This window comes from Panthera uncia, chromosome B4, assembly GCF_023721935.1.
Source record: "Panthera uncia isolate 11264 chromosome B4, Puncia_PCG_1.0, whole genome shotgun sequence".
Lineage (NCBI taxonomy): Eukaryota > Metazoa > Chordata > Mammalia > Carnivora > Felidae > Panthera > Panthera uncia.
In genome coordinates, this window is record NC_064809.1 from 24363793 (window position 1) to 24388183 (window position 24391).

Consider the following 24391-nt stretch of genomic DNA (forward strand, 5'->3'; position numbering starts at 1 on the left):
GAAGAGTGAGGGCTAAGGGAGAGGGAAAAGTAAAAGTAAATAAGTGTTTAGCTCTTTATATATATATATATATATATATCGGCGCCAGAGAGCTTGGGGATCCAGCACCTTTATTATTCCCGTGAACATCAAGCCTGGGGGCCAGGGTTGCTCAGCTACTGTAGTGGATATAAACGTCAGACCCAGAAAGGTGGAGCTCTAGCGCTGGCGTTCACCAGCGGGTGATGCAGCCCACCTGTCCCGGAAGTAGTGTTGCGTTGGAGGCTTGCCTTCCGGGGCAGATTGTATGTCGTTGCAGCAGCTGTAACAAGGGGAGGCCATTTTCTGTTTCTAGGAAGAGTGAGGGCTAAGGGAGAGGGAAAAAGAAAAGGAAAAAAGGGCTCAGCGCCTCCCCGCCGAGCCGTGGACAGAGGGGCACTTTCGGCAGGCGGGTGAGGTCGCTGAGGGCCCAGAGGAGATGTTTTCCCTCTCGAGTACGGTGCAGCCCCAGGTGAGTCTGGCATCCGGTCCTTTTTTTTTCTCTCCTGCCCGCGGCTCTTTGCCGTTTGCGTTTCGTGGAAGCGATTTCGCGTTTGGGATCGTAGGAGGGGGGCGATCAGCGCAAAGCAAGTCCTAGTCTTGAGAAGGGATCAGGGATCACGCTGAGAGTAAAAGGCTGACGTTGAAGCAGAGGCATGAGATGATGAGGACTTTGGTTTATCGAGTTGATAGCGTGGAATTTTTACTAGAGAATCCATTAGGCATTGTTCAGTGCCGGACATTCTGGGGTGGGGGGAGCAGAGTGAGGCTGGGGGAAACGCCTTTGCCTTAGATATGAGGAAAGCAAATAATGTTTCTTTCCATCTGATCACCTCTCCAGTGATTTTACTGTTCACAACCCTGATACCCAACTCTTTCTTTCCTTTTTAAATGGAATTTAACCCAAACATGTTATAATTATTTGAATACTACGAATGCTTTCTTTCTTTTTTGGCCAGAAATGACTAATAAACACATATTTTAAAGCTATTGACTGCTTGCAGTTACTATTTTTATTCATATTCTCCCATTTTTTCATCAAGCAAAAGGGCAGAAAAGAGTCATTCCTAGGGTTTTAAGTTGTCTTTTGGGAGTAACCACTTGTGACAGTGTCTTGTCCTTGTTTCATATAAAAATCTTTTTTGATGGCAACATTCTGATAGTTTCTTGCTGGGGCGGGGGTGGGGTGACTTCTCAGTTTTGCTAATAGTTTTTGAACACATTCAGATTTAAAAATAATTTTTTAACACTCTTTAGTTTCAGCATATAATTACGTTCCTTTTGTAACCCCCACTCTTGGTTTTTTGTTTTTTGTTTTTTGTTTTTGTTTTGCTAGTACTGGCTGGATAATCGAAAATGAAGTGATTAGTTATTTATTGGACATCAGTAATGGGCCAGGTGGACAAAGCAAATGTGGAATCTTTATAGTGATATGAAGAAAAGTTGAATAGGAGTTAGTCAAGTGAAGAGTTAATAGAAGTGAACCAGTATCCCAGGTATATGCAAGGATATCTGGAGGTCCTGAGATTGGGACGAGTTTAGCTGATTGGAGGAACAAAAATAATGTCAGTGTGGCTACAATGTAGTGATTAAAGGGCATAATAACAGAATTAAGGTTAGGGTGAAGCCTTGAGGCAGATCATACAGGAAATTATAAGGGACTTTGGATTTCATTTGAAGTGTAAGCATAGGATAACCTGATCAGAAGTGTTTTCAGTTAAGGATGCTATTGCAGTAACCCAGGAGAGGGATAATGCACCACTAATGTGGTGGCAGTGGTTATGGAAAGAAGAGGATGAGTTTGTTTGTTTTGAACAAAGAGTAGAATTTAATGAGGGATGATGGAAAGAAGTGTTTCAGTTTTGGACAGCTGGATGGGTGAAAATGTTATTTGCCCAGCTGTGTGATCAAACTCAAGGGGTTCACCACTTGAGATACATCAGATTGGACACAACCCAAGAAAATGTTGAAAACAAAGAACTTTATTACTTGTTACAAGTAAGGAAACAGATGACTCTCAAAGCCCTGTCTCTGTGGGGTTAGTACAGGAAGGCTTTATTCAGTGTATTAGGGGGCGGGGCAGGGAGCTCGCATAAGCACTTCAGTTCAGTTAGTCATTCCTAGCATGTCAACATGCTAGTGCATACGTTGTATTTAAAAAAAAAAAAAAAAAAAATGGTGAGGGGCGCCTGGGTGGCCCAGTTGGTTGAGCGTCTGGCTTCGGCTCAGGTCACGATCTCACGGTTTGTAAGTTCGAGCCCCGTGTCGGGCTCTGTGCTGACAGCTCAGAGCCTGGAGCCTGTTTTGGATTCTGTGTCTCCCGCTCTCTGCTCCTCCCCCACTCGTGCTCTGTCTCTCTCTCTCAAAAATAAACAAACATTAAAAAAAAAATTTTTTTTTTAAAAAAGCCAGCTCATACTGGCTCACATAGGGTGGCTGTCAGGTGAGACACACCCAGCAAGGGGCTCTCACGTGAAACAGCTAGTCTCCTTGGCTGAAGTGTGGGTTCTACAAAACAAAACCTATTCCTTGCTTGCTTTTGTCCCTCCCCTTCCTCTCTTCTGCTGATAGCTTTCAGCCCTGGAGGGGTCCTACCAGTTGTTTGAAAAACAAGTCTGACTTGGCCTGTTGAATACAGTATTAAACCTTTTAAAGCTGAAGTTCGAGAAGTTTATATCAAGAAGACCGAATTTTAGGAGAGTTTATCATCAGCTGGATGGAGAGTTAGTGGTACGTGATGTTGGTAGAGATGGTGAAGGCATTTTGTGTACTGCAGGCAGGCTTAATTGGGCTCATATATGTGTTTTATGCTCTTATGTGTTTTATGCTCTGAAGAAGGATAGTACACATATTTCTAATTCCTGGTTGCTTAATCATTGAATACACTTGAATATAAACTGTGAAGCCAGGAAAGATATGGAAGGTGAACTTTTTCATTGAGATCAAACCATTTTTTAGCAATTTAAATCCTTTTTTGAATAAGAGATATAACTAATTAGAATGAAGCCTTTCAGGGGTGTCTGGGTGGCTCATTCCATTGAGCATCTGACTTTTAATTTCGTCTCAGGTCATGATAGCAGGGTTTTGGGATCGAGCCCTGTGTCTGGCTCTGCACTGAGCGTGGGGCCTGCTTGGGATTCTCTCTCTCTCTCTCTCTCTCTCTCTCTTTCTCTCTCTCTCTCTCTCTCTTTCTCTCTCTCTCCCCCTCGCCTTCCTCCCTCCCCCTTCCTCCCCCTCTGCTCCTGTCCCCTGCTTACGCTTTCTTTCTCTAAAATAAAAATATAAAAAATTGATTCCTGTAGTTTTTTTTTAAATGTTTATCTATTTTTTTTTTTAATTTTTTTTTTCAACGTTTTTTATTTATTTTTGGGACAGAGAGAGACAGAGCATGAACGGGGGAGGGGCAGAGAGAGAGGGAGACACAGAATCGGAAACAGGCTCCAGGCTCCGAGCCATCAGCCCAGAGCCTGACGCGGGGCTCGAACTCACGGACCGCGAGATCGTGACCTGGCTGAAGTCGGACGCCCAACCGACTGCGCCACCCAGGCGCCCCTGTTTATCTATTTTTGAGAGAGGCACAGAGCATGAGTGGGAGAGGGGCAGAGAGAGAGAGGGAGACACAGACTCTGAAGCAGGCTCCAGCCTCTGAGCTGTCAGCTCAGACCTGGGGCTCAAACCCGAACCGGTGAACCATGAGATCGTGACCTGAGCTGAAGTTGTATGCTTAACCGACTGAGCCACCTAGGTGCCCCATGATTCCTGTAGCTTTAAAAGAGCTTATTGTTTCTACCCTGAAAAGGATACATGCTCATTGCCAAAAATGCCAAAAAGAAAAATACAAATAAGAAAATGAAAAACCTTTATAATCTCGTTGTGCAAAGACATATTTTAGAATACATTCTTTCGTACTTTTTACCTCTACACAAATACGTGTGTATGCATGCTTTTTAAAAAGTATGTTGTAGTTTTTTAATTTTTTAACTTTTTTTACTTTAGAGAGAGTGTGTGAGCGAGAAACAGGGGCTGAGGGGGGGGGGAAGAGAGAGAGAGAGAGAGAGAGAGAGAGAGAGAGAGAGAGAGAGAGAATCTTAAGCAGGTTCCACGCTCAGCACAGAGCCTGACACAGGGCTGAGTGGCATGACCCTGGGATCATGACCTGAGCCAAGATCAAGAGTTGGATGCTCAACCGACTGAGCCACCGAGGCGTCCCAAGATGTAGTTTTACATTTAACAGTTTTTTTCATTTAACATATTATTCATTTCTGTATCAGTAACTATGGGATAAAGAGTCTAACAAGAATCTAGAGTCAAATTATCTTGGTTAGAGTATTTGCTCATATACTTGCTGAGTGACTTGGACATGCCACTGAACCTATCTAAATTCTGGATGTCTTCATCAGTTAAATAGGAAATATAATAATAGTGTTTATGTCTGTTAAAGGATTAAATGAGATTGAAGATACTGAGGGTTTGGTTCAATACTATCACAGTAAAGGGAGTACCACAATAACACAAGTCAAATGAATTTTTGGGTTTCCCAGTGCATGTAAAAGTTATTTTTTTTTAATTTAAATTTTTTTAAATTTACATCCAAATTAGTTAGCATATAGTGCAACAGTGATTTCAGGAATAGATTCTTTAGTGCCCCTTACCCATTTAGCCCATCCCCCCTCCCACACTCCCTCCAATAACCCTCTGTTCTCCATATTTATGAGTTTCTTATGTTTTGTCCCCCTCCCTGTTTTTATATTATTTTTGTTTCCCTTCCCTTATGTTCATCTGTTTTGTCTCTTGAAATCCTCATGTGAGTGAAGTCATAGGATATTTGTCTTTCTCAGACTAATTTCACTTAGCATAATACCTTCCAGTTCCATCCATGTAGTTGCAAATGGCAAGATTTCATAAAAGTTATGTTTACACTATAACCTATTAGTTGTGCAATAATAGTATTATGTCTAAAAGCAGTGTAATACCTTAATTAAAAATACTTTATTGTTAAAAAATGCTAACCATCATCTTTGCTTTCGATGAGTCATAATCTTTTTGCTGGCTGGAGGGTCTTGCTTCACTGTTGATTGCTGCTGACTAATCACAGTAGTGGCTGCTAAAGGTGGAGATGGCTGTGGCAAATCTTAAAATGAGACACAAGTAATGTTTGCTATATCGATGGACTCTTTTCATGAATGATTTTTCTGTAACATGATACTATTTGATAGCATTTGACCCACTTAGAACTTCTTTCAATATTGGACTGAATCCTCTCAAACCCTGCTGCTGCTTTATCAACTGAGTGTATCTTCATAGCATCTTCACCAGGTGAAGATTTCCATCTCAAGAAACCACTTTCTTTGGTCATGCATAAGAAGCAGCTCATTTATGTCAGTTTGATCGTGAGATTGCAGCCCTTCACTGCCATCTTCAGGGTCCACTTCTAATTCTCTTGTTATTTCCACCACATCTACACTTCCTTCGGTAAGTCTTAAGCCCCTCAAAGTCAGCCATGAAGCTTGGAATCAATTTCTTCCAAACTCTGGTTAATGTTGATATTTTGACCTCTTCCTATGAAAATGTTCTGAGTGGCATCTAAAATGGTGAAGGTTTTCAGTTTACTTTGCCCAGGTCTGTAAGACGAGTCGTGATCTATAAGCTATATAGTCTTCACAAAATGCATTTCTTAAATAATAAGACTTGAAAGTCCCAAATTGTTCCTGACCCGTGGGCCACAGAATGGATGTTGTATTAGCAGACATGAAAGCATTAATCTAAATGGTATACTTCCAACAGAGCTCTTGGGTCACCAAGTACATTACCTGAGCAGTAATATTTTTAAAGGAATCATGTTTTATGAACAGTAGGTCTCTTAACAGGGGGCTTAGAGTATTCAGTAAACCCTACTGTAAATAGATGTACTGTCAAACAGGCTTCCTTCCATTCATAGAGCCCAGGCAGCATGAGTTTAGCACTATTCTTAAGGGCCTAGGATTTTCAGAATGGTAAGTAAGCACAGGCTTCAACTTAAAGTCTGCTACATTAGTTCCTAACAAGAGAGTCAGCCTGTCCTTCAAAGCTTTGAACCCAGGTGTTGACTTCCCCCCAGCTGTGAAAGTCCTAAATGGCATCTTAGAATAGAAGGCTGTTTCCTGTACGTTTAAAATCTATTTAGTGTAGTCACCTTCATTAGTTATCTGTCTTATTTAGATTTTCTGGATAATTTGCTGCAGCTTTTACTCAGTGTTTGCTGCTTCACCCTGCACTTTCTTGTTAACAAAAATGGCTTCTTAAACCTCATGAACCAACCTCTGCTAGCTTCAGACTTTTCTTCTGCAGCTTCCTCACCTGTTTCAGCGTTTATACAAATAAGTACATTTAGGGCGTTACTCTGGATTAGGCTTTGGCTGAAGGGGGAGTGTTGTGGTTGGTTTGATTTTGTATCTAGACCACTGAAACTTTCAGCAATGGGCTGTTTGGGTTTTTTATCATTTGTGTGTTCACTTGAATACCACTCAACTTTATTTTGCTTGCACAACTTGGCAAACTGATGCAAAAGGTTTATCTTTTAGGCTATCTTGGCTTTCAACATGCTTTCCTTACCAAGCTTAATCATGTCTAGATTTTGATTGAAATTGAAAGATATGTGACTTTTCCTTTCACTTGAACACTAAGATGTCATTATAGGGTTATTAATTGTCCTAATTTCAATATTGTTGTGTCTCAGGGAATGGGGAAGCCCAAGGAGAGAGAAATGGGAAGGTCCCATTGGTGGAGTAATCAGAACACACACAACAGTTATTGATTAAGCTCATGTCTTATATAGGTAGGATTTGTGATATCCCAAAACCATTACGCCATTAACATCAAAGATTACTAATCATAGATCACCATAACAAATATAATGAAAAAGTTTGAAGTATTGTGAGAATTACCAAAATGTGACACAGACATGAAGCGAGCAAATGCTGTTGGAAAAATGGCACCAAAGACTTGCTTGATGTAGTGCTGTCACAAACCTTAATTTATAAAAAATACAGTGTTTGCGAAGTATGTTAAGTTAAAGCACAATAAAATGAGATATGCCTATATGGCATATGACACCAGCTGGGTGTCCAACAATTCAATTCTGAAACTACTTACCCAGTGTTAGTGCAGACCCCCAAAGTTAAAGGCTCAGCCCCACAAGACTGGTCCCATTTCAGATACCAGTCACAAGTCCCAGGCCATTCATACTTCTGATCTCCCAGCTATAAATCAGGGTTTCCCACAACCCCCTCCTCAGGTTTGATAATCTGCTAAAATAGCTCACAGAACTAAGAAACATACTTCACGTTTACTGGTCCATTATGAAAGACAAATGAACAGCCAGTTTATTAAGTACACAAGGGTACAGCCAGAAGGGTCCCAAGCAAAAGATGTGGAGTCGATTACTCTTCTTCAGGATGAATCTCTGCACTCCATCTCACTGTTCAAGAGCTTTTATAGAGATCAATCCCCAGCCTTCCCCTCCCAGAAGCTAGCGGGGTGGGGCTAAGAGTTCCCACCTTCTACTAATTACTAGGTCTTTCAAGTGGCCAGCCCAGCCCTGAGGCTATTTAAAGACCCTAGCCTAAATCACCTCATTAGCATAAATCCAGGAGTGATCCAAAGGGTTACCTTATGAATAGTAAGACACTATACCACACATGAAATTCCAAGGGTTTTAGGAGCTCCTGGCCAAGAAATGGGAACAAAGACCACTGCGAACTAAAATGTAAGTTCAAAGTGGCAAGCGACTTTTTCCTCTATTTTATTCTTTGATTTTTCTCTATTTTACTTTATTTATATAATTATTTAATGTAAAATTGTAAACAGAAGGAATTAGGGGTCCCTGGACCACGTAAAGACAGACAAAGCTTTCTTTACGTAACGCTTCCTGGTCATCTTGTGAAAGAATTTAAGAACAGCCACTATCAGGCCAGGAGATAGCCTAATCATATCAGGGACGATAAGTCAGTGGCAAAACTCCCAGTGTTAGTTCAAAAGTGAAGACTGACCTGACTTATTTTTGAGGATCTCAACTCCTTTGAGCACTCAGATACTGGACCAACTGGAGCGAGAGAATTGATGATGCTGATCCCTTGCTGGCCCTTGTAACTCTGACCTGGACTCAGTCACCTGAAGATGACTACTGCCCCAGTTCCATGATGTATTCCCCACTGCACAAGCTTGTCATGAATATGTATGAAACCCCAGCATAAAACTGCCCCGATTTTGTTATTCAGAGAGACACTGCTTTGGGAAAGATCCCTGGTGTGCTCCTTTACTTATTCCAAGTAAAACCTTTCCTTTTCCTATTCTTTGGCATGGCTGTGTATTTTGGCTTGACATTACCAAGAGGCAAACCCCATTCTGGGTAACAAAATGTTTACACAATACCTAGTATACATACTTTATATTTTTTCTCTATTTTATTCATATTGTATCCCAGTGCAACAATAATGCACACAGATGCCAAATAAAGATTTCTTGAGTGAATGAATAAATTAAATGGGTTCTTACCATATTGTCAGAATTGGTTGGAGAGAAACAGAGGAATAACATACAGATAAGTAAGTAGATTGTGTGTAAAAGTGTGTTAGATACTAAAAGTGTCAAGAAGAGAAAATTGAGCAGTGAAAGAGAATAAGGAATATTTTTTAGGGCAGGGTTCTTGAAATTTTAAGTAGGTTGGCTGTGGAAAAGACTCAAGAAAAGATGACTTTTGAGTTAAGAACTGAAGGAAGTCAGAGAGCAAGGTAGACAGAATAAAAGCAATGCAAAGTCCTTGAAGTGAGGGCTTTGCTAGGTGTGTTCCAGAAACAGCAAGGAGGCCAGTATGTCTCGAGTAGAGAAGACGAAGGAGAACACTGTGGTAGATAAATTTGGAGAGGTAATAAAGAACGACAGAGGCTTTCTACATCCTAGTGCTTAGGACTTCTACTTGTATTGTAAGTGAGAAGAGAAGCCATTGGAGGGTTTGAGCAGAGGAGTGATGAGATCTAACTTTGTTTTTAATAGAGCAGATTCAGGGAGAGTAGGAGGGCTATTGGAAAATCCACATATAGATGATGGTGACTTAGAACAGGATGAGAACGGGATGGTGCAGTGAGGAAGTTAAGAATAAAATTCTGCTATAGGTTTACTTTTTTCTAAGTCTGAAACATTTCATTATTTCTTTTATGGTGGTGTCATTTATTTAGCCCATTCCCTTAATGCCGGACAATTCTACCTTTCCACTGCTTTTTTTTTTTTTTTTTTTTTTAAATTTTTTTTTTCAACGTTTTTTTATTTATTTTTGGGACAGAGAGAGACAGAGCATGAACGGGGGAGGGGCAGAGAGAGAGGGAGACACAGAATCGGAAACAGGCTCCAGGCTCTGAGCCATCAGCCCAGAGCCTGACGCGGGGGCTGGAACTCACGGACCACGAGATCGTGACCTGGCTGAAGTCGGACGCTTAACCGACTGCACCACCCAGGCGCCCCTCCACTGCTTTTTAAACATTTTGATGAAAATTGTCATCTGTGCACAAACAAGCACTTTTCACATTATTTCCTTAGAATAAATTATTAGAAATTAGATTGATGGGAAATTATATGTGTTTGTTTTTTAAATATTTTTGATTCATATAGCCAGAATGCTGTCTTGGAAGAATTACCAGTTTTCTTTCCACCAGCAATAAATCTGAGTATTTACATCTTTTAATATATTGTTCTGATCTACAGTGAATGTTTAACTTTTTACAAATCCCAGATCCTGACAATAAGGAGAATTTTTCTTGTTTCATTTTAAAAAGCACACTACTCAATTTCAACTTTTATCTTCTCTTAGGTTACAGTTCCTCTGAGTCATCTCATCAATGCCTTCCATTCACCAAAAAACACACCTATTTCTGTCAGTGCATCAGCTTCACAAAACCAGCATCGAGATGTAGTTCCTGAGCATGAGTCTCCTGGCAATGAGGTAATAGTTTTTACCCTGATTGTATGAGAAACAGCTTTTTTGATTTAGTATGTTGTAAACATGCCTGAAATGTCTACGTTTAGGCATTTGTAACAAGGTGATTTCTGTCTTCAGCTTAATCTCCTTTATGAATAAAGATGTCTAATTCTGGTTTTATTGTACATATGGAAAAGTTATGTTGTCCTTTTCTTTACCATTTAATTTATTAAAAATTTCATGTGGCAGGGGTACCTACCTTGCTTAGTTGGAAGAGCGTGTGATTCTTAATCTTAGGGTTGTAAGTTCGAGTCCCGTGTTGGACATGGAGCCTACTTTAAAAAAAAAAAATCATGGGGCACCTGGGTGGCTCTGTCAGTTAAGGGTCCAACTTCAGCTCAGGTCATGATCTCAGGGTTCATGGGTTTGGGCCCCACATTGGACTCTGTGCTGACAGCTGAGCCTGGAGCCTGCTTTGAAATCTCCCTCTCTCTCTCTCTCTCTCTCTCTCTTTCTCTCTCTCTCTCTCTCTCTCTCTCTCTCTCTGTCTTTCAAAAATAAAATAAAACATTAAAAAAGAAATTCATGTGGAAGTGTATTTGGTATTCACTTCCTAGATTGCTAATTGTGTGATACCAGTTAGATATTTTGTGTTGCTCCAGCAGTAGTAGTGAACCCACAATTAACTGACCGTAATTGCCTCCCAAGTCTCAACGAAGGTAGAATAGTAAGAAGTTACCATCTGCTGCCTTACAGGAGATTTCAGTGTAATTGAACGGTTAGAATACAGGGACCTGAAAATGCAATGTATAAGCTATGAAACTACTTTTCAGTGTTCAGAGAATTATAAAATCAGTGTTTCCTAGGATACAGGGAATTCCCAGGCGAGAAACCTTTGTGTTCACGAGGTTTATTAATAAGGTAGGTGCATGTAGTTCTGAATACATTTTTCACAGAAAACATTATACTCTGTAGTTAAATTTCCTAAAAACCTTTTTAATCCGTAAATAACTTATGTTCTTAGTCCTGATATCAGAGGCTGTGGCAAAGGGAAGATAAAATGTTCACTCTTGGAAGGGGCGGGGTGGGGGGGTGGGGGTGGGAATCAGTCTTAAGATAAAATTTTAATTAGATGAAAAATTTATCTTCAACATCTTTATGCTTTCCTTTTATAATATTTACCTAATTCCTATTGCTTCTTCTAGGGAGTCCATTATCTTTTCTACTGTGGTGATACTCTTCTCCTAAATTACAGTCCCAGAGAGCCTGCCTGATGAAAATACCACATGTATCAAAATTGCTGCATATAGCAATATTATGTTCATTTTAGAAATTTTGGAAAATACTGTGTAGGTAGAAGAAATAAAATTCACCTATGATCCTGTTCCCCAGAGATAATGCTGTTAACATTTTGTATTTATATCTCATGTCTCTTCTCTTGTACTTTTTTATTTTATAATTGGATCATACTGCATATGCTGATTTAGATACTGCTTTGTTAATTTACTAGTCATTATGAACTTGTTATGCCATACATTTTTTGTATTTTTAAATGACTTCAGAACGTTCATTGTATGATATCCCATTATTGGATATTGTTCCCAATTTTTTGTTGCTATAAACATTACAACTTTTACTGTTTGTGTTGCTAAATCTTTGACTATTTCATTAAGTGAAATTGCTAGGTCAGGGGCTTAAAAAGTAGCTAAATTCTGGAAGCCAATGTTGAGGTTATGAGTAATGGTCTCAGATATAGAATTGGCTTCTTAATCTCTGATACGCCCTCATTAAGCCTATTGTTCATCTTTAGTGAGCTTTATTACTGTACAGAACCCGTTTTCTTTCTCCTTAAGCATCCTATCTCATCTCTAATTTCATCTCTACCTTTGCTGTCCAATTGGCTTTGCTTTCATCAAGTCTTGCTCATCCAAATATACACTCTACAATGCAGGTATTAGAACCTTCCTTTCAACTTCCTTCAAGCTACTGACTTATTTTCCCTTTGCTTTCAGACTTCTTGAAATAGCAGTCTGAACATGTAACTACTTGCTAAACTTATATTCACACTGTATCTCATCATAGTTTGGCTACTAGTACCATTTTACAGACTTTGCTAAAGTCAGTTGATTTCCTTTGTGCTAAATGTAGGCCTCTAAAAAAAATCTGTATCTTATTCAACTTTTCCTGAGCATTTGATCTTACTGAACATTTACTGCTTTCAAAATACTCCTGGGGCGCCTGGGTGGCTCAGTCAGTTAAGTCTCCCGACTATTGATTTCCACTTAGGTCATGATCTCAGGATTCATGAGATTGAGTCATGCAGAGGCTGCTTGGGATTCTCCTTCCCTCAAAGATTCGAAATACTCCCTTGAATTGAGTGATGTTGCATTGATGATGGTGTTTTCTCTTTCTGTTTTGCTGGCTTGTCTTTTTTTGCCAGCCCCTTAAATATTTGGCGTGCATTTATCCTTGATCTAATTTTTGTTACGCACGTTCTTCTATGTTACCCGTTTTCATATCTTCACCTAACATCTAGATCTATATACTTAAATATATGCTGATGACTCCCAAATATATCTCCAACCCCAAATTCTCTTTAAATCTTTGAAGTAATTTATTTAGTGCTTTGTTAAAATACCCCCCCCCCCCCCGGAGAATTTCAGGGATCTCAAAACTAAGATGTCCAGAACTCAGCTACTCTCAACTTCTAGTATATTTGAGATTACAGTGGATTTAGCGCCTTTTTGTCAGGGATTCCAACCAGGAAAGAGAAACCACATAGTCAATTGAGCAGTAAAAGTTTAATGTAAAAAATTAGTGTAATTTTGTAGTTTAATATTTTTAAAACCCTATTTTTATATGGGATGGGAGTAACTAGGGGTTGGCTAATAATAAGTAAACTCTAAAATATACAGGACAGGCAGATTTAAGGTGTGGCTAATACTCCTAGGACTGAGATAGAGCATCATGGGAAGAGTTCTCCACCCACAGGCTGCTGTCCTGACCTTGTTGGAAGAGGGCATAGCCTTGGCTCACTGAATGGCAGAGAAGTCACTGGTGTCATGCTAGCTGCACTTGATGGAAGTTGCCATCTAGGCAGGGAAAGCTGTTCATGGGGATGTCTCTTACTGAAAAAGCTGCAAGGTACTGTACTGCTGGCCACTGTTTACTGTAGGAGCCAAGTTTTGGAGAAGCTATACAAGTGGCCGCCAGATGCTAGAGAAACAATGGGTGTTACAGACAGGAGCCTGCTAATGAGCACACTGGAACCAGGGACAAAAACACTCTTACGGTGTCTCCAGTGGTCTCTACTGACAAAGCTTCACATTGTCCCAGATGGCAAAGAAGAAATATTTAAAGAGCCCAGATCATTGTTCATGGAGCCGAAAAAGGATGAAGAGGAGTTAGGAGACAGTAAAATGATAACTAGCACATCCATCCAGAACCCTTCTCCCTCTCAGTCATTATACTTCATTGGTTTCTCCAAGTATCTATTATTTATGATTGTTATTTCCATCTTTAGTTAGAGCTTGGTTCAGGCACATACCATTTTTCTCTTGTTCCATCAGCCTTTCTTCAATTCTTTTCTCCATCAGCCTTTTCTTACCCAGTTTATTATCTTTATCTTCTATTTTCTTGGTATAAAACAAACTAATCATATTAGCTATGGAATTAAATTCAGACAAGGCTCTTTACAACTTGACCATAACCTGCCTGTCTTCCTTCCTTCCTTCCTCTCTTTCTCTTTCTCTTTTTCTTTTTTCTTTTTTTTTTTTTCTTAACAAGATTTTAAGTACAGCCCTGAGATCAACAGTTACATGCTCCACCAGCTGAGCCAGCCAGGTGCCCCATAGCCCATCTTTGTAGTTCATTCTTCCATCACTGATCTTTGGACTACACCCAAACATCCAGGCCCTTTTATGGTAGTTTGTTTGCCCTTTACCCCAAGACTCACCATCATTTTGCAAATTAGGTGTTAACCTCAGTGAAGCTTATCTGACTTAGGAAATTGGTTACTCTGTGTTTTCTTACTACTTTTTGTTTTAAAAATCTCTGTAAAGCAGTTACTATGTTGTATGATAATTGCTATGTTTATATGCATCTTATTTCTCCTTACATTCCAGGGACCTGACAGCCAATAAGTAAGGGAAATAATTTTAAGTTTAGAATCTCCACTTCCCTTTTGAAGTCTTTGTATTGTAAATAGACTTTTTGGCTTCCTGTTTTTTAAAAGGTGACTTTTGAAAAGTAGCTTTTGAGTATTGTAGTCCTTTTGTTTTCATTGTAATAATATCCTTTATGTTGTATAGCTTTTAGTAGTTTAAAGAGCACTTTTTTTTTAAGTTAATTTTTGAGAGAGCAGGCGTGGACATGTGAGCAGGGAAGGGGCAGAGAGAGAGAGAATTGCAAGCAGGCTCCATGCTGTCAGTGCAAAGCCTGATGCAGGGCTCGATCTCACGAACTATGAGATCATGACCTGAGCTGAAATCAAGAGTTGGATGCTTAACAGATGGAGAACAGACACATAAGAAAATGCTCAACATCACTCATCATCAGGGAAATACAAATCAAAACCACAATGAGATACCACCTTACACCTGTCAGAATGGCTAACATTAACAACTCAGGCAACAACAGATGTTGGCAAGGGTGTGGAGAAAAAGGATCTCTTTTGCCCTGCTGGTGGGAAGGCAAACTGTTGCAGCCACTCTGGAAAACAGTATGGAGGTTCCTCAAAAAATTAAAAATAGAACTACTCTATGACCCAGAGATTGCACTACTAGGTATTTAACCAAGAGATACAGGTGTGCTGTTTCAAAGGGGCACACACACCCTAATGTTTATAGCTGTGCTGTTGACAATAGCCAAACTATGGAAAGAGCTCAAACGTTCATTAACGGATGAATGGATAAAGAAGATGAAGAAGATGTGGGGTGTGTGTGTGTGTGTGTGCGCGCGCGCGCACACACACACTGGAGTATTACTTGGCAATCAAAAAGAATGAAATCTTGCCATTTGCAACGACGTGGATAGAACTGGAGGGTTATTATGCTAAGCAAAATTAGTCAGGGACAAATATATGACTTCACCCATATGAGGAATTTAAGATACTAAAGAGATGAACATAAGGGAAGGGAAGCAAAAAGAATATAAAAACGGGGAGGGGGACAAAACCTAAGAGACTCTTAAATATAGAGAGCAAACAGAGGGTTGCTGGCTGGCTTGTGGGAGGGGGGATGAGCTAAATGGGTAAGGGGCACTAAGGAATCTACTCCTGAAATCATTGTTGCCCTGTATGCTAACTAACTTGTATGTAAATTAAACAATTAAAAAAAAAAAGAGTTGGATGCTGAACTGGCTGAGCCACTCAGGGGCCCCAGTAGTTTATAAAGAGCACGTTTAAATATTTTCCTTCATCATGCCTTTGACTATCTTCCTATGTATGTTAGGATATGTCAGATGACCAAGGCATGATCTTTTCTGTTCATCCATACCATCTTGTGAAGTAGGCATATTTCATCGTCATTTTACTAATGAGGAAATGGATTCTAAGAATATGAATGACTTGTCAGGGCGCCTGGGTGGCTCAGTTGGTTAAGCATCCAACCTTGGCTCAGGTCATGATCTCTCAGTTCGTGAGTTCAAGCCCCGACTTGGGCTCTGTGACAGCTCAGAGCCTGAAGCCTGCTTCAGATTCTGTGTCTTCCTCTCTCTTTGCCGCTCTCCCACTCGTGCGCTGTATGTCTCTCTCTCAAAAATAAACATGAAAAAAATTAAAAAGGAATATGAATGACTTGTCACACAGCTAGTAAGTGACAAACCCCTGGACATCAATCCAGAGCTATAGAATCCATCGATCTAACTTTATTTTTTGTGCATGCAACTTTATGTATCTAACTTCACCTCAGTCATCAGAAGCTGATACTTGGGCTATTTATTTTTGCTTTCCTTGCTTGAACTTTCAGGTGTCTGAGGCTTGTAATTGTTACTTGTCTTTAATGTCTGCTTGACAGTTTCCATGGACAAGAAAATAACTCCTATCCAATCTGTAGTTAGTTTAGAACTGTTGTAATGTGACTTTATTTTCTTGCCTGGTTTTCATACATTTTTCACTTTGTTCATTGCCCCTCCTTATTAGAAGTTAGATATGGGTAACTATAGAACTTCTCAGTTCGAAGAAGGATCTCGGCAATGAGGCCAGAGGAGTGAGATGTCCTCTGGTAACGGCATACTCTTTTTTTTTTTTTTTTTTTAATCAAATGGACTTTTGTTTATTAGAGACTGGAGGAGGCTTTAAATGTCCATAACTTCACAATACTATTGGAAATGTGATATTTTTAACCTTTGTCAAACTTCCTGTGACTGACCTCCCTAAAGCTAGAACTATAAAAATATTTGTACCGATTTAGTTTTTAAATATGAGAAAAGAGGAATCAATATATTTGTTACATTTAAAAAATTCATATTATTTCAACTGATAAGAACTCTTTGGTTAAATATGTTGATGATAATGCAGTCTTGGTTGACTCAATCCTTTACAGCCTGTACTTAATTTAAGAGACCTTGGATTATCTGAATTAAAAATTGGACAGATTGATCAACTGGTAGACCATCTACTTCCTGGATTTTGTAAAGGCAAGAGCGTTTCTTCCCATTGGCATACGTCTCATGTCTCTGCACAGTCCTTCTTTGAAAATAAATATGGTAAGTTAGTCTATTTTTTGTTCCAATTTGAGTAAGTGGTCGTAGTTATTAATAATTTAACAGGTAGCATTTATTCATTTTTAAAGTTGTTTATTTATTTATTTTGAGAGAGTCAGAGTGTGAACAGGGGAGGGGCGGGGGAGAGAATACCAAGCAGACTCCACGCTGTTAGTGCAGAGTCCTATGCAGGGCTCCAACCCATGAAACCGTGAGATCATGACCTGAGCAGAAACCGAGAGTAGGACACTTAACTGACTAAGCCACCCAAGCGCCCAACAGATAGCATTTGTTAATGTTAACTGTGTGTCAAGTTCTTTCCTGAATTCATTTGTTTGTTCTTTCTTTTATAACTTTTCATACTGGAATAATTTTAGATTTATAGAAAATCTGCAAAAGAGTACTGAGTTTCTATATATCCTTCAACTGCCTTCCCCTGATGTTAACTGCTTACTTAACCATGGTGCATTTGTCAAAACTGAGAAATGAACATTGGTACAGTACTTTTAACTATAGACTGTATTTAGACTTTACCAAATAAAGTTTAATTTTACTAAATTACTGGTTTTTCCATTAGGGTTCTTTATTTGTCCCAAGATGTAATATAGCATACAAAACAGATTTTAGAATAGTGGAGTATTGTTTTAATTTTAGGTGACAAACTTTTACTGGATTCCAGGTACTGTACTAATTTCTGAGAATACATTGAAGAAATAGTCCTGGTCCCTTTATTTTATAGAATGTCTGTATATTTTCTTATTTAAATCTTGTAACAATCTGTTATTATAATGAGTGGGTAGTTTGTTAAAAGGATTTCCACTTCATAAATTTCTTTTTGGTTGATACTTGAACAGTGAATGTTAGACCTTATCAAAATACTTGTTTAGGGTCACCTGGATGGCTCAGTTGGTTAAGCATCTGACTCTTGACTTCAGCTCAGGTCATGATCTCAGTGTTCATGAGATTGAGCCCCATGTCGGGCTCTGTGCTGACAACGTGGAGCCTACTTGGTATTCATATTCTCCTTCTCTCTCTCTCTCCCTCTCCCTCTCCCTCCCTCCCTCCCTCCCCACCCGCCCCTCTCTGCCTGTCCCTGCTCTGTTCCCTCTTTCTATCAAAATAAATTTTAAAAACTTGAAAAAAATACTTGTTTGGTATTTTAAAAACTTGAAAAAAAATACTTGTTTTATATTGATGAAAGAACATGTTTTTAAAAATCAGTACAAATTATAACACAAAAGTGCAGGTTTAAATAGTTTTGTGATAAAGGATTGATTTGAAGCTGTACATTGTATACACTTAATTCATTTACTAATTTTTCGTTGTTTTGCCTTTATTTCATATAAGAGTTGTGAGAAAAAGGTGAAGTTTTGGAGCCTGGGGGCTTGGACTAACAATCTATCCTACCTCCTTCCTGAGAGAAGTCTTGAAGCTTAGTGGTTAAGGGTGAGGAGTAGACCAGGATCAAACTCAATCCTGAGACTGAGGAGCTGTGGGATTTCCCTTATTCCTCTAAACTGCTGTTTTCTCATGTGAAGCCTGGGGAAAAACTCCTTATCTCACTGTGTAGGATCAAATGAAATAATGAAAGTAGTTTACTTAGCCCAAACTACTTTATTCCTTGGCCCATAGTAAGTGTCCAGTAGAGTTAAATTTTTGTTGCCATCATTGATGTATAGTAGTAGTATTATTACTATTGCTCTTTTGGCCTGTGTATTTACATTTCCTTTTAAAGTTGTGCCTCTTCCTGCCAGCTGTTTCTTGGCTTAGGCAGACAGAGGTATTAAGAAGGAGTTTGTTGATGTGACTATAGGATTCCTAGAAAAATCCCTGAACTCTTAATTGGGATATCGGGATAGGTAAGAATCTGTTTCAATCGATGCTGTTTACTTTTTCCCTAGGCTCATGGATGTTAAGTAGGATGGGGCCCATTAGTCAACAGTAGGAGTTCCAAGGATCGCCAGAGTTTATGGCTTCCAGCTGTGGAAGGAACTGTCTTTGTACCCAGTGACCTGAAGCTTTGAGAGAGAAAGATTACCGTGCTTCTGGTTTACAGTGTTTACTCATCACATTATTCATCTGAGTGTTTGAAATTGTCTCTAGGAAATAGCAGTTCTTTTCTCTACGTGCTTTTGACTAACAGTAACTTTAGCTAAACATACATACCTTTTCCCTTTTGGTTTGAATTTAATTTTATTGGCAGCCAGGGTCATCTACCAGATAAAAAAGATAATCTAAGGGACAAGTGATAGACAGGATAGTGATGAAGAACTGTAATTAGATTAGTAGTGCTCTTAGAAACTCATACAAGCAGAGCCATATGAACAAATAAAAGGCTAAACTCATATTTTTATATTTCTAATATTTGGTAAAATTACTATAGTTCATGACTTCTTTTAGCTTGGTAACTAGAAAATTTGCTTTTTTCAATTTTCCTCCAGGTTACTTAGATATGTTTAGTACTTTACGTTCCTCTTGCCTGTATAGACAACATTCAAGAACTCTTAAAAGTATTTGTTCAGATCTTCAGTACTGGCCAGGTATGAAGCACCTGTATTTATTTTGAAAAACATAGTAGATTATTCAATGGATTCTGATTTGTCTTTCTTAATCATATTAATGTTTGTAAGCATTCATTTGTAGCTCACAATAAACTGATAGAGTGTTTGGAATCAGTTAATTTGGGTATGTCCAGTATTTTTAATCTGGAAAATACATAATAGCTGAATTTTTAATGTGAGTGATAAGTGCCACAATAAATCAACCTCTAGGGAACTTATCTACAGCTTTAAAATAATTAATAAGCACATTTGTTTACTTCCATATTTTTAAAATTTCATTTTCAAAATTGTTTCAATCCATTACAATGACAAAAAAATTTAATGAGGAAAAAATCAGGGCAGCAGCAGAGGGGTTTCGTCCGTGGACCAGAAATTTGAGGACTTTCCATAGGGTATAAAATAGATGACCTCACATTGATAGCAAAATCAAATATGCATGTATTTATATTGATTTAATACCAGACACTAGTGGTTAAGTGTCAGGTGACAGTGATAATTATAAATAAAAACAACATATGTTACCTACCTTCATGGAACTTAGAATAGAGTGACACGAAATAGGTGTGTGCTGTTATTTCTAGTAGAACTTAGGAAAAACCTCAATTTCCAAGTCAGTAATTGTGGGCTCTGGGATGATTCATAAACAGTTGAATCGAAAGATTCCCCAAAATGGGCCAGTCCCAGAAAGGGCTTGCAACTTTTAGGCTATAATTGGCAAAAGACACTTTTGTAATAAAGGGTGTGTGTGTGTGTGTGTGTGTGTGTGTGTGTGTGTGTGTAGAGAAGTCTGTCTCTGAAGGTTGTGTTTGAGCATTGATGCCAAGGAGAGAAATAATGGACTTGAGTCATGCACTAAGGGTATCCTGCTCATTCATTAAAAGTCCATGTTTCATAGTATAAAGGCATTTACCACCTTGGTAGTTTTAAGAAAACCTCTATTTACAATCAGTACCAATCACTGTATTCCCTTTACAATTACAAATGGATCAGCAAGAATCTCCACATGTTTGAGGAAAACTTATAGCATGAAAGAGATACCAAGTAGGGCACAGAGACCAGTAATCCTCTGAAGAAATGGTTAATGCAAAAGACAGAAGAATACTTAAGAAGGATGATACATTTTTTAAATATTCATGGAAGACTTCTAAAAACTGAGCATGTATTAAAGTATGAAAAAATATCTTAATAAATTTTCAAAAAGTTAGAAACTCACAGGTCAGGTTCTCTGATCATATGATAAAATGGAAATCATATAACAGGATACCTTAAAAAGTTCCTAAAACAAAATTTCCTAACTATGGAAATTTAAAAATACTTTTCTAAATGTCTTGTGGCTAAAGGGAAAGAAAAACAAATTATAGACAATTAGTAATGAACCACAAGGAAAATCAACATACCAAAATCTTTGAGTTGAAGACCTATTGATGCTGAGTGCATCGTATAATTTATTAGGAAATAAGAAAGATGGAAACTAAATTGATGAAGCAATCATTCTGAGAATTTCTTTAAACGAATGTGAGAAATTGAAAAGTATAAAACATGAAATGAATACAACATCCAGGGGGTTTTAATTAAATGAAGAACAAATTTAATTTGAGGGAAAAAAAAGAATGGTCTGATTAAAAACAATGAGAAAATAATGTTAGAAGTGAAAAGTGGTAACAGCCACAGATAATGAAGATTTTAAACTTTTAAGAGTGTGTATAAATAAAAATATGTTGAAAAAATATCCAAGTTATAAATTAGTAGTATTGACCCAAGAAAAAAGATAAGACAATAACTATAAAATTTGAAAGAGTATTTTTCAAATATAATCCCACTGCCCCAGAGGAGGTAGCCTCAGATGGTTTTATGGTTGTGTTCTGTTTTCCAGGATCAGCAGTTTCCTGTTCTTTATAACTTTCTTAATAAAGAAAAAGGTAGAATAGGCTTCCCTGTTTATTCCACAAGATCGCAGATACTAAAATGTTAGCACAAAAAAGAATCCAATAGATCGATTTCACCTAATAATATAAATACAGAAATCCTAAATAAAATCTGAAAAAGCAAGTACAGAAATTGCTATCAATATGATTGAGGAATACAAAAGTGATTCAGTATTAGGAAGTATGTTAATTTATCATGTTAATTGATTAGAGAAGAAAAACTATTATTTTAGTGTATGAAAAAGACATGTAATATATTTTAATTGTTACACTTCTAGAATGTTGTAGAAAGCTAGAATAGAAAGTAAGTTTAAGGAAAGGGCAAAATTTTGATTGTTTTTGCTTACCAGGTAAGATGCTTGCTTACTAGGAAACTTAAAATCACCTGAAAAGCTACTCTGGTATCATATGAGATAAATGTCTCAAAATCAAGATCTTATATTCTAGCAGTAGGTTTTATTTATAGTTTTCTTCAAACCCAGTAAATCTTTTATCCTGACAAGAAATATTCAACATAATGTACACATACATATGTATATATGTATGCCTGTGAAACTTTACTGAAGGAATCAAAGAGCTGAGTAAAATAAAATGAAAGAATGCCACAATCCTCTTTGAAAGGATTTTGTACTGTGACAGTTTTAATGTATGCCCAAATTTATTAATTAAGTGCAACCCCAATCAAAACCCTAAACACTTGCTATGAAAACCGAGAAGTTGATTTTAAACTTGGGCTTAGTAAAATGGGGTGCCTGGCTGGCTCAATCAGTAGAACATCCAACTTTTGATCTTGGGGTCATGAGTTCAAGAGATCACTTATAAATAAATAAAATAAACAAACGTGGGCCTAAACAAAAGGGGAATCAGATCCCCCCCTGCTTTTTTTTTTAAATAAGTTCCAAATAGGCAAAGGTCTGAACCAAAGAATTAAAAATTAAGTCAGTAGATTCCTTTTAAAATCATAGTTCGGGGATGAGGCTCTCTAATCAAAACACAGTAACACAGTGCAGAAAACAAAAAATTAAAAGATAAGGCTACATTAACTTTATAAAGTGTTACATCAAAAGACAAAGACATTAAAATAAATATTTCAAATATACATGACCTCAAGTTACATGCATTCTTTTACAAATGAAAATGGAAAAGGTCATGAGTGATCAATTTGCTAAAGAAATAAAATATTCAATGAAAGAAAAAAATTGTTTCTAAGTTTTCCCCCATAATCTTAAATGCAGATTAAAACAAGACCCTACTTTTTGCTTATCACACTTGTACAAATTAAAAACATTTATATTAACCTGGGTTGCACAGGATGTGGAGAAAAGGATACTCCTATTCATTGGTGGGTATATAAATCCATAACAGCCTTCTAGAGAGCAATTTCTTAGTGTTAAATAATTCACACCTCACAGCTTCACATTAAGAATTTAGCCTACATTTGCTGAAAGATGATATGTACAAGAATTATAACTGCACCATTTTTAGCAATAAGAAAACAGGAAACAACTGTCCATAGTAGAAAAGTAGTAGAATATTCAAATTGCTATACACTGAAAATTAGAAGAATGTTAACAGCCATTAAATTGAATGCATTGTCTGACCTGTTCTGAAAAATGTCCATGATATAGTGTTAAGTGAAAGAAGACAAAAAATTATACACTATTTTTATAGAAAGAGCATGTGTTAAAATACATACAAGTGTAGTCATCAAATTGTTGAGTGGTTACTTCTGGGAAGTGGGATTGGGGTTTGAGGAATTAGACACTGACTTGTATTTGATACTCATCAGTGGGTTTTTTTTTTTTTTTAACATTTTAAAACTCTCAAGAAATTGTAAACTTAATTTACAGATTAAACCCATTTTGATGACCTTAATTACTAGTGTAGTGAAGCGTCAGGCAAAGAACTATGTTAAAAAATGAGATAGTAAACTAGGATATACAGGCTTGGTGTTAGTTTCAAATCTTAGGCATTTTCCTTATAAAATTTTACAATGAGATACTATTTAAAAATTTAAATGTAATACTATTCTGTTCAGTTTTCATACAGTCTCGGGGTTTTAAAACTTTGAAATCAAGAACACGGCGTCTACAGTCCACCTCTGAAAGATTGGCAGAAACCCAGCATATAGCACCATCATTTGTAAAGGTAATTAGAACTCTTTTTTGTTGTTTGAAAAAGCAGTACATTTCAAATTATTAAAATGAGAACCTTCATTATCTGATTTCTTTTATTGGCCAACTGATTTTCTAAAGGATTAATAACCTGTGTTAAGTCATTATACCTACATCTTTTCTGAGTGCCAGTCATGTCTCTCCATTGGCCTGTTAGACATCTCCCTTTGTCCTTTTTCCTACCAACCTACACCTGCTTGTGTGTTCTCTGTGTTCATGAATAGCATCCACCCAAGCTAGAAACCTGATGATCAACTTTGATTTATTCATCTCTCTCCTCTCACGCCCATTAATCACTAAAGTCCTATTGATCCAGCCTCTTAAATACTTCTTAGGTCTGTTTCTTTTCATCCCCAATTCCACTGCATAGATAGACTTTAACAATTTTTGCCCAAGTGACTCAAATATACACGTATTTAATCTCCTTGTCTTTAGTTTTGCTACCTTCAGTTTAGACTCCAGACTGCCACCCTCCCACCAATCTGTCTAAAATGTATTAATATAATAATTGTATTCCTCTGCTTTATTGTCAGATTCATGCCATGGTACACAGGGCATTTCATCTTTTGGCCCCTGCCTACTATTTTTCTGTTCTCATCTTTCATTATGGCATCCCCTCTGAACCTCTATCCTGCTCCTCTCTTGCATTTTTAAGTCCTGTTAGACAAGGTTGCGTGTAGTTCTTGAGCACTGAAGGCTGTTATTTAATGACTCTGTCAACTTGTTTATGCTTTGTGTTGCCTGTGGTTTAGAAATCCTGTTTTCGGGGTGTTGGGTGGCTTAGTTGGTTAAGCGCCCAACTTTGGCTTGGGTCATGATCTCTTGGTTCGTGACCTTGAGCCCTGCACCGGGCTCATTGCCCTCAGGGCAGAGCCCACTTCAGATCCTCTGTTCCTCTTTCTCTCTACTCCCCGCCCCCAGTTTCTCAAAAGTAAAAATAAGATGTTAAAAAAATTTTAGAAATCCTGTTCTCTGTAATGCCTTTCCTGACTTCCTGAGGTAGCATTTATTTTACCAGACCTAGAACTTCTAACATAATAACAAAATGATTTCAAAAAATTG

At 37.9% G+C, this 24391-nt stretch overlaps 1 protein-coding gene across 1 annotated transcript in view; it reads left to right on the forward strand.

Moving 5' to 3' along the window:
- The first annotated feature begins 139 nt into the window (after positions 1–139).
- Positions 140–24391, forward strand: part of YME1L1 (YME1 like 1 ATPase) — a 54260-nt gene continuing 30008 nt past the window's right edge. The window contains exons 1-5 of the mRNA XM_049626948.1: positions 140–490; positions 9860–9991; positions 16510–16672; positions 19111–19209; positions 23194–23303. Coding sequence (XP_049482905.1) covers positions 458–490; positions 9860–9991; positions 16510–16672; positions 19111–19209; positions 23194–23303 — 537 coding nt within the window. The 5' untranslated portion in view covers positions 140–457. The remainder of the gene's footprint in view (positions 491–9859; positions 9992–16509; positions 16673–19110; positions 19210–23193; positions 23304–24391) is intronic.